The sequence below is a fragment of the Poecilia latipinna genome, unplaced genomic scaffold (genome assembly GCF_001443285.1).
Source record: "Poecilia latipinna isolate Pla-1442-1.1 unplaced genomic scaffold, P_latipinna-1.0 Scaffold209, whole genome shotgun sequence".
In the NCBI taxonomy this organism is placed as follows: Eukaryota; Metazoa; Chordata; class Actinopteri; order Cyprinodontiformes; family Poeciliidae; genus Poecilia; species Poecilia latipinna.
The window spans coordinates 368099-379177 of NW_015112825.1; the positions used below are offsets into that span (position 1 = coordinate 368099).

Here is an 11079-nt window from a genome sequence, read left to right on the forward strand (position 1 = left end):
CCTAACAATAAACAACCTAAGTACTTGAATGTAAACAGTCTGTTTTGCTTGCAGTTTCATTTTATACACTGCTCAGATCAACGCATTTGTAAACCATCAATTTAAATGTGTGAAAACCTTATTACAGTAAAAAAGAAAAAGGTAGAAAAAATTACAAAAGTAACTTTATACCATTCCAAACCTGTAACTGGGCTGTCACTCACAGACTTGATTCTCGTAGCTCTTGCATGATTGGTCGCTTCATAGTTAGACACAAAATGAGATTTGAAAGAGAACGCCTTGTTTGGGTTAAGAAAAGGAAATAGATGGTTAGACCCAAAGAAAAAGATGGTATTCAGTGCAAACCTTTGAGTTTTCTCTCTCTCGCTCACTTCCTGTTCCCACTTATCCTTTTCAGGGATCTGCTGGGAAGGTAACTTTGCCAGCTGTCCTACATCCTGGACAGGCAATTCAGGCAGTAATTGCCTGTTTAGGTAGTTACTGACAGGCAAGACACACAAGACAGTAAACAAGTAAAAAGATGCTCACACATTCTTACCCAAATGCTCTCTCAATGCTTTTTTTAAATAGCAGCTCTAAAGTGTTACAATTCTGTTATTATGTTGTTTCTGTTCACCTTTTGAACAGAGCAGAGCATAACTTTGCTAGATGTACTAGTAACTCTTTCCCTTTAAATGCGCTTTGCGTTTCCTGCCTTGCAGAGCACTTTTGTGAGGTTTTCTGTCTAAGTGTTACTTTTAAGATTTACATTTTACTGGTCTCTGCAGTTTTGAGGAACAAAAATAAGTTGCCTACACTTCCTTCATTTACATAAAAAAACCCCCACAAGCATCAATTCCTAAGAATAACTTCTATGGTTTAATTGCAGTCAGTGCACGTAGTTTGACGAATCATCCAGATCACAACATAAACAGTCACAAAATGTGTTGTTTAAACATTGCAGGGAACATTTAAACATTCCCTGCAAGTTACTTTTATTTAAACTAAAAAAACAACAACTTTACAATCTTAAAACCGTGAGAAAGATTAACTTTTATACTTTCTGTATGTTGCAATGTGTCAGATAACCTAATCTTCATCCACCATCTGTTTGGTCTCTAGAGTCTCTCCTGCCTGTGCTTCATTTAGGAAGCACGTTTGTGTATTGCTCTTGCCAAGTTAACCAGTTTTTAATTTCAATCACCATCAAATACAAATGGCACATGTTCCAGAATTGTATTTATAAAAAGTCTTAAAAACCACTTGTTGCTTTTTCCCCTCTGTTACAGTCACTGATCCCAAATAAGTGCTAATATGTGTTACACTAACCACATAAAGTTTATATGGTGATGCTCTTCTGTCATTACAAAATAGAAATTAAAAGTTGTTTAGTTTTTACCACTAAAAAAAATAATACAACCTGGTTGGAGAAAGGTGTTCCGTCTTTTAGTCTAGAGGTGACTAAGTTATCATCACTTCCTTTTTTCATGTCAGTACAAGCATCTTTTTTTTTTTTTTTTTTTTTTTTCTCAGGCTGATTCGTAGCACGACATTTTACCCAGTTCACTGTTGAACAATGGGGCCTGGAAACTGCTCTGCAGTCATTGAAGCTGTTGCTGGATTACTTGTGTTGCTACTTTGCATGTCTTGTGGTGAGAAAGTATTTTGTTTTTTATGGCAGGTTTAAAATGCTGCGTTTCATTTGACTTCAATCTGATACAGACGGGAACATTATTGAAGAGCGTGCATGTCTATGGATAGGAAGTAAGACTGTCTTGATAATAGTAAGTGTAACACATAATACGTGTTTGGCTTGGTGGTACTTTTAATTTCGTAGAAAAGTTTCGTAGCATTGTCTGTTTCAGTTGAGTATCACAACTCCTTTGTAAAAAAGCACATGATTGGTCCTATAATTGTTTTTTTTTCATATAAAGGAATTAACTGAATGAGTTGTTCTATTTAAATAAACGACACATAAATGGAGAAAACAAATAAGAAATGGGAACGTGACATAAAGTAAGGCAAAAGTTTCAGGAAGCAGGAAGTGATGCTTATTTGAATACAGAAACAAGCAATCAGCACTTTACGTAAGAACAAAAGCATAAATATAATTTTGCTTTTTTTGTCTTTCAAGCCTTTGCTGGAGTAGAAAGTTTCTGTGATGGCCGACAGAATGGAACTCTGTGTTTTGGACCCCTGGGAGGAACTGTGTGTGTCAAACTGGTGGACAGCGTCTCAGAATCGCAGAGTTATCAAATAAAACATACAGCGTCAATAATCCTTAAGATAAGAAAGAATGAAGTTATTTTGGGTCCCCTTTCAGACAAATATCACTTGATTCTAAGTAATGGTACATTTAGTATCGGAAATCTCAAGATGACTGATGGTGGTGAATATGTTCTGGAAATATTTGATTCTGATGGAAAGATGAAAGAACGTCGAACATTTCATTTGTCTCTTGAAGGTGAGTCAAGTTTTTTCTACAGCTAAATAAAGTCACAAGAACGTACCTAATAGTTTTAAAAACAGATTTCATTCTTATACTTTACTGAGACACATAATGTATCCCTCATTCAACAGGGAGCTTGATTCAACCACTGATGCCTTTTCTGCTCTTCATTGAAAATTAAATATTTTCTAAATTGGTTGTAATTTCTCCTTCAGTTCCTGTGACCTCTGTCCAGCTGTTCGCTGAGTGTTTGTCCCAAGGACAGGTGAATGTGTCTTGTCTCTCTGAAGGAGGGAACAATCCTCGATACAGCTGGACTCTGAATGGACAAAAACCTTCAAACCGTGAGCTCCACTCTGGAAATAGTGAGTCTAACACCATCGTCCTGAGACCAAACGTTGCAGGTCGAGTGGTTTGCTCAGTCAGGACTAATGCCAATACGCTTCTCAAAGAGAAAATCACATCTACCTGTCGTGAGTGGGGAAATTCCTGGACAAAAATAGATTATTTAAAATTAAAAGCTCTGATCGCCATGTAAATAATATTTTTTCTTTGCTTCTTTTGGAATACAGACTTTGTGAACTGCACTTCAAATGGTGTACACATATCTAAGTGGGTGTTTAAAGATAACAACACTCGGTGTGTTGAACTTCTACCACAGACACATAATATTATGGGTAAGATGGCAGATTTAGAAACACAACTTTAAGTCTATGTTGGTATTTTATGAAGTGAAAACCTCTTTTGTAGAGAATTTGATAAGGTATTATTTATATTTTGAATTACAAATATTCATGAAATCACATTACCTTTCTTAAAAATCTTTTTTCTTTCTTCACTTTTAAACAGCGCTATTGCCAATAGTAAGTGGTGCACTTGGAGCTCTGTTAATCATCCTTGTTGTCAGCATAGGAATTTTCTGTATGAAGAAGAAAAAGCCAAACTACAAAGGTACCATTTATCACAATTTTCTAAGTTTTCATAAGCAAACATGAAGCTCATAATTATGATGTTAATCTTGTGCCTCTCTTTGCTGCTCTTCTTCAGAAGAAAATAATTATGGCCAAAATCAGACCAGTGCTGATCAGGTGAGGAGGCGACAGGAGCTGAGCAGAGATATCCCAGCGGAGTACGGCAAAGTTAAAAAGCAACCTCGGAGGTCTGATGATGTGATATATGGAAATATGGACAACAGTGTGTATGGAAATGTGGATGACAGTATCTACGCAAATCTCTGAAAAAAAACAAAAACAAAAAAAAAAACCTATGTAAGGAATTTGGGAAGTTTGCAGCGACTGCAAAACGACAACAGAAACAAGGAGGATGGGAAGCAATCTCCATCCATCCATATTTGAAGGCTTGCTGTCTGATTCTCAGAGTGTTTATGCAAATCTGTGTGCTGTCTTTTGCATTAAAATGTTTTGTTCCTCATCTCTCTTCCTGTTACTGGTTACAATGAAACAAATCTTTTTAGAACTATGAATGCAACAAACATGCATAACTAAGGAACTTAGCTACTGTTCTGTTTCATTTGCTTTCTTTATTACGTGCATCCCTTAGTTTTAAGATCCCTCTTGCTTTTTTTGTTCTGTGCCTGAATTTATTTTCAGCTCTGACTTTTAGTCTTTAATTATATTTATGTAGAGTTCAGTTCCTGCTTAAATTTAAGTCCTCTTTTTCCAGTATCTGAATTTTATTGTAACCTTTTGCTTCAGTTTCCTCAGCATGTTACTGTCACAGCTGACTGATTCTGCTATCACACTCATTTCACTCTGGTAATCATATGCCTCAGTATTTAACTCTCTCTCTTACAATCATTTCCTGCTGCTATGCACCTGTTTGGTTTTCTCATGTTCTGTAGGTTTTTCTTTTTCTTTTTCATTAAACTTCCACTATGCCATTCACATCCCCTTGTCCTGCTGTCTTTTGGGTCTTCAACAAACACGACAGTGAGGTGTCTACAAGTGTTATTTGCCAAAAAAAAAAATGCCAGATAGGTTAGTTGGTCTCTCAAAAATGCCTTAAGGTGTGTGTGTGTGTGTGTGTGTGCGTGTGTGTGTGTGTGTGTGTGGGTGTGTGGGTGTGTGCGTGCGTGCGTGTGTGAATGATTTTTGCTGTATTTATATCCGTGCTGCTCTGAAATATATTGGAAACCTGTCTGGGATCTACCACACCTTCTACCCAACCCTGCATGAAAAAGCAGGCACAGACATGGATGCAACAACGTGCTTTAATGTTTAGCATCAAGAGTTTGAAATACTGAAATTTAAAAAATTCATTAAGCTTGTTATATAACAATTGTCAAAAAGTTATGTTTTCAAAATGCTTGGCTTTCATGAACTCGATGGTTTTATAAGCAAACATGAAGCTTTGCTTGTGTCTCTGCCGGTCTTGTAATGGGCCCGTCTGTAATGGATGCTGCTTGTCGCATAGTGACAGTGACAGTAGTGTTGATTACAGGCCCTGTGCAACTCTTGAACATGCAACGGAAGTAGAAAGCTGATGAACTGACAAGGCCCATTTTTAAAACTCTATTTTAATTTGTCATGCTGACTCAGGAAAAGACATTACTAAATAGGAACCTAACTTTTGACAAGTATAAATATATAAATAAATGACTTCTCTACAACCTAAGTATTTTTGTTTAAGGTGGATAAAGTACTTCAGTAATTGGTGTACAATACTTTTTTATGGTACAGTAACATACAAACAATGAGCAGCTGTGAGAGGAGACGGAACGGAGCCGAGGAGAAAGTAAACACTGACCAACTGATATAGTTGGCAAAAAATAATTGAGTTACCTCTTCAGCATCCCTTCAAGTCTGCCAAATTACTGGAAACTAATTTGGCAAATCAGGAGCAGGGTCACATGTAAAAGCTGCAGTTCAGTAGCTCTAGTTGGAGATGTTGACCCCTGATCTAAATTGCTTGCCCTTAAGTATGAGTACGTGCATGAATGGCTGTGTGTCTGTGTTGCACTATGATGGACTGACAGCCTGTCCAGTGTGTTTATTTATAATAATAATAATAATAATAATAATAATAATAATAATAATAATAATAATAATAATAATTTTAGGTATAATGTCCTTTTTAAGCAATTGACATCTCAAAGGGCACAATTGGTGGAACAGGAATCAAACCAGCAACCACTACTGCCCCCTCAATTTATTTTAGCATCCAAATTAATCTCTACTCTAGTAGAGACTATTCTTTATGGGATCAAAATCACAAACAATACAATAAAGTCATGCTTTTGCAAACATTACACAAAAGACATAATACCTTAACATGAACAAAATTAAAACACAAAAATTAAAATAAACCATCTCAACAACTGACATTTTACAATCATTACAAAAGAGCACAAAAACAAGATCAAAACACAAAACAGCAGCAATCTTCATTTTGAGTATAAATTCACACATTCCACAAATTCAATGTTATTTCATTATCTATTATAGGTCATTTAAGACATTTTTTTTTTAGTATTCAGCAATAATGTAGTTACAAATGGCAACATGTTCCAGTGAGAAATTGTTCTGTACACAGCTGCTCTTTTTGAGTGTTAGTTTGAGGCAGAGGTAATATCAAAGTAACAATAGAGGCTTGTTTAGTATTAAAAGCACATCTATTGTAGGTGGGTAACCCCTTTGAGGAAAGGCTAAATGGTTTATGTGAAGTCCAGATTTTGTGTAAGGAAAGAAGAAGAAGGCTGCATGTTCGTCTGTCGCAGACTTTCACCCATGATAGGGATTGATGCATAAACTTTACAGTCATTGCAAAATGAGATCCGAGTCCTGCAGCTTTATTTTTGAGCTACCCTCACTCCCCTCACATTACCCAGACGTTTTTTGAAACACTTGATCAAATAGCTGAAAAATATTTAAGTTGACAAGAAGCCCTGGAAGGCTAATCAAATATGGAAGATGCATGTTAGAGGACATAATTAATAACACTCCTGTTTTGCTAGTTTTTTACATGTCATCCATCACTGACTGAACCAAGATGTTTGAAACAAACATTAGAATCTGTTATGGACTCAAACCTGTCAAATGTTTTGTTTTGCCTTTTCGTTGGGAAAAAAAAATCAGCCTAAAAACAAATTGGCTCATAATTTTTTGGCCTAAAACAAAACATCCGTCCAGTCAGTTGGAGCAAGGTTTCCCTCTGCTGGCCAAGAGAGACAAATACACTTATTCTTGTCTCTTTGTGCTCTGATATGCCTGACACGCCTCCATGTGGTCAGAGATGAAATAGCATGCATTGATTAATTAATTTGCACACTTTCATTATAAATATTAAGTGGTCGTATTGATTTCAACTGTGTTTAGCAGGGTGGAGTTCAATCACAGCCTTTATATTGATCAGCTCTTGTTATTTTGGAGATGTCTGAAGGTTTGTTGACGAATGGATCTAACACTTGTACTGATCTAATGGTTGTGGTTAGATTCTGACTAAAGGAGGTTAGATATAAATGTTTCTCTGATCACTTAAGAAACATCAATGAGTTTTACTCTTTCTCAAAATAATTAAATCATTGACACCTTTGAACCAAATAGATGGATAATTGACAGATCCATCCTAAGGTTGAGTAACATTTATTAAAGTTGCTTCTTATGCAGCTGTTTTGCGAGGATTTGTATTCTGTCTTGCTGAACCAGGTTCTGGGGGTTTGGCAGGAAACAGTTTGTGTAGATTTAATTCATGAGGTTTCACTTTGATTGCTCTACAGTCAAAGTCTGTGTGTGGAATATGCTTGGGTGTAATTGCGTTGTGAGCTATCAGAAAACAGCCTGGATGTTTGGTTGTGATGTCAGTTTACCTACATATCAACTATAAAAATAAGTAGTTAACTTTATTAAGTTATGGTTATTACTTTTGTCACAGCAAAATAAAGTCAGCAGTTACAATTGCTGTGGGAATTGGTTTATTAGAGAAGCCCAACTTCAAAAGACACGGCTATTATTACAGCTGGTGTGTAAAAATAATCAGGCTAAATGTTGATCACAGACTTATTTCCTGCATTTCGGTGGTAGAACTGTGTCTGCTCTAATATGATATAATCCTATAAATATTTTCAGCAAGTTGCAACAAAATTTATCACCAGTTAGATTAGCTCAAGTCTTGAGAAAGTGATAAAATCCATAAAGTATATAATTATGAATAATTTGAGAAGAGCTTTATAATGAAGTTCCTCCTTTTGGGGTTTTTTGCCTACAGTTTAGTTGTTCTAATATTGATGTCATAGTTTTTGTGTGGTGATGCCATGAGCTTCCGTCTTTGCCTAAGTAGCCTATATGTTCACTTCCTTCTTAGATCTCTCCATTCTTTCTGTATTAAGTTTTTTAATCAGTGACAGGAGTTCAGTCCTATTAAGCAGATAAACGTTGATCTTGTCAAAGATTACTGAGAGCTGCTCATCAACAGACTGGAATAATAAAGAAAGATGGCAGCGGCTGTTGGACTGTTGCTGCTGTTACTCGGAGTCTCTCAGGGTGAGTTAAAAATATTTTTCACGTTACTTTATCAGGGTTTTATCAGGGCTTTAGATACTGTGTGGGCAGTAATTCAAATAAAATGGCTTTAAAATAAAAACTTATTCTTGTTGAACAGCTCAGGTTTACATATAGTTAGAGCAGCAAAACCTGAAAAAGCTTATATGTTCTCTCAAAGCTTGCGCATCTTCTTCCTCGTTTCTTTGTCTTTGAACTTAACTCTTAGCGTGGCAATATTTCTGAAACATGTCTTAGTATTAGTTTTAAATGGAGTTTTCTCAAACACAAACTTTACTTTTTAAACATTTTATCAATAGAAATAAGACTAACTATAGAAATTTTGAAACACAGAAATCCTACTTTATTGTCTACATCTGTGTTTCCCAGTCATGGTTCTCTGGGCACATTGCCCTGTATGTTTAAGATATTTCCCTGCTTGCATGGCCTGAAAATCAAGGCTAAATCACAGCATTAAAGTACTTATAAATTACTTGAAGACCACAATATATGTAATATGATATCTATCTATAAATGTTGCTATGAAGATGTAGATTAAGAAAACGTATGGTTATCTGATATAAATATGAAAAATGTGACTGAAGAATCAATTTATTGGAAAATGCAAAGTGGAAAAGAGTATAGAAAATCTGTTATACCATATTTTCTGCACTATAAGGCGCACCTAAAAACCTTCAATATCCTCAAAAGCAGACAGTGTGCCTTATAATCCGGTGCGCCTTATATATGGACCGATATTGAGCCACAACAGGTCTAGCAACTACGGTAAGCAGCTGCCGACTTCATTTTCGCCCGTAGAAGAAGAAACGCGCCGTGCATGCTGGGATAGTTGTCAGAACGCAGAAAACTCATTCTTCTGTTTTCATTTCAGTTTTTCTGTGTTTGGAAGATGACAATTTTAATTGTAAAAAATGTTTTTTACTTTTTCTATTTCAGGTCTGTCAGCTCACTGTGATGCCAGAAATGATGGAGCTCAATGTAACGGGATTTTGGGAGAAACTGTGTTTCTACGGCTGATTCACAACGCTTCAGGAATTAGAATTGACTTGTTAAAGGGGAATGTAAAATTACTACGATGGAGGATAAATATAACAGCTGCAAATAAAATAAAAGACAGATCTGATTTTATACCCGATAATGGAACATTCAGGATAAACAACCTGAAACACAACGACAGTGGTGAATATAAACTTACAGTGTTTGATTCACGTGGGGAGATTACAGAAAACCGGACTCTTCATTTGTCTGTTCAAGGTAAATACCTTACAAGAAAATAAAATTAGATTGGTTTAATTGACATGATATGGATAATATATCTAACTGACTAAAGCTCTGTAAAATTATGCTTTTCATGATCTCTACTAGAACTTATAAGTTTTAATTTCTTTATTTCTGTCAGACAGGTTTATTTGCATGCCAGCATTTATACACAAAGTGGTACAAAGCAGTCGATAGAAAGTTTTAAATGTACAGAAAGAAAAATTACATTAAAAAGAAGAAATTAGTATTGTATAAAGAATGAAGCAGTGAACTGTATATTTCAACCACATTAATAACTAAGACTAAACTAAGAGCTGCCTGCTCATGTTTGGCTCTTGTCCTGTGAACTCTTTGATTTCATACCTTCTACCTAATGTGATGTTACATTATCTTTCACAAGTCATTGCAGCCATTTTCTAAACATCTAAAACATAAATATTATTTCTCAATGTACCTTCAACATCCCATTTTGGCAGAAGAAAACAGAAATATAGAATTTTTTACAAATTTATATAGATAAACAACCTGAACTATCACATGGTAATAAATATTCAGACCCTTTGCTGTGGCACCCATAATTAACTCACATGCTGTCCATTTTTTTCTGACCCTAATTGAGACTATTGCAATAAAACACAAGAAATCTCCCAGACTATGAGAAATAAGATTCTCTAGTCTGATTAGACAAAGATTGAACTTCTTGTTTTGTGTTTCAACTGTACTGTATTGATACTAACATAACTCTTGGTTCTTGTTTCTCAAGTCTCAATAGATACTTCTCAGCTCAGATGTGGTTTGATGTTTGCTGCAGCCGTTCTTATATGTGGAGGGATTGGCCTCTATTTCAAATGGAAGGAGACAAAATATAAGAAAATGTTCATCACACCACAAAGAAACGTGAATCCAGAGGATTTTCAAGTTATTGAACAAAGTTATTTGACTGATGTTTAACTGCTACCCTTTGTTGGCGTCTTCTGTAATGTGTGAAGATTTCAGCAGCTCAGTGCAAATGTCAGAGAAAAGGTCTGAATAAGAATAACTGCTCTATTTTAACATTTTTAATGTATCTGTCCTGACATTTGATATAAAATTGTCCTGTTGACTTAAATGTAAATTTTTCATGTTTGTTCACATTTTGAGTTTGCTAAGCTAAGCTGTAATAATGTGCAATTTATTGAAAGATGTTTACCTGATAAAAAGAAATTGATTGTTCAAAGACATTCATAATTCAGTTGAAATTTCAAAAATACTTTATTGATCCCAAAGAGAAATGAAATGTTGTTGTAACTCATAAATTCAAAGTCTTCAAAGAGTTATTGTAGACGGTGATAGCTGCTGCCAGGAAAGATCTCTTGATGAAGATTTACACTTTGTAGATATACACATTTTTCCAAATTTAAAAGGTCTTTTGTTTGTGTTCATCACTGCAACTGCATCCATGCTTAATGTTATGTTTTCATATTTCATTGTTAAATATGTATGATTTTGTATGTGTAGTCAACATCATGTTATTTTAAATTGCTATCATTCAACTTTTTAATAGTTCTTACATATACTGATTAAAAAGCCCATCTAGGGACAACATGCTGCAAATTAGCTCATACTATAAGAACTATGACACAAACATGGGACTGCTGTTCGATTCAGTTATTGTGTTTCTGTCCTTATCAAATAAACCCAATAAAAATGAATACTTAAGCAACTGAAGATTTACCTGCTTGTTATTTATCGTTTTTTTTTTTATTTTCAGTTGTGTAAATGTAATGAATGACAAACTTGTTCTTACATAAACACTCATTTTACAAATACATTTTTGAGTTTATTTATTTTTGTTACAATGATTACAACTCCTTTCTTTTATTTAAATAAAAACTA

At 35.0% G+C, this 11079-nt stretch overlaps 2 protein-coding genes across 3 annotated transcripts in view; both read left to right on the top strand.

Annotated features, from left to right (window-relative positions):
* Positions 1–6: 6 nt before the first annotated feature.
* On the top strand, positions 7–4332 carry LOC106946865 (uncharacterized). Its single transcript, XM_015031529.1, has 6 exons — positions 7–1631; positions 2114–2443; positions 2644–2901; positions 3001–3105; positions 3278–3379; positions 3476–4332. Exons 1-6 carry the CDS (start codon positions 1556–1558, stop codon positions 3664–3666), a joined length of 1062 nt encoding a protein of 353 aa, XP_014887015.1. The 5' UTR covers positions 7–1555; the 3' UTR covers positions 3667–4332.
* A 3454-nt stretch (positions 4333–7786) lies between these two features.
* The window catches only part of LOC106946868 (uncharacterized), a 15836-nt gene continuing 12543 nt past the window's right edge, over positions 7787–11079 (top strand). For both annotated transcript variants that reach the window (XM_015031536.1, XM_015031535.1), the window contains exon 1: positions 7787–7926. In XM_015031536.1, coding sequence (XP_014887022.1) covers positions 7878–7926 — 49 coding nt within the window. In that variant the 5' untranslated portion in view covers positions 7787–7877. The remainder of the gene's footprint in view (positions 7927–11079) is intronic.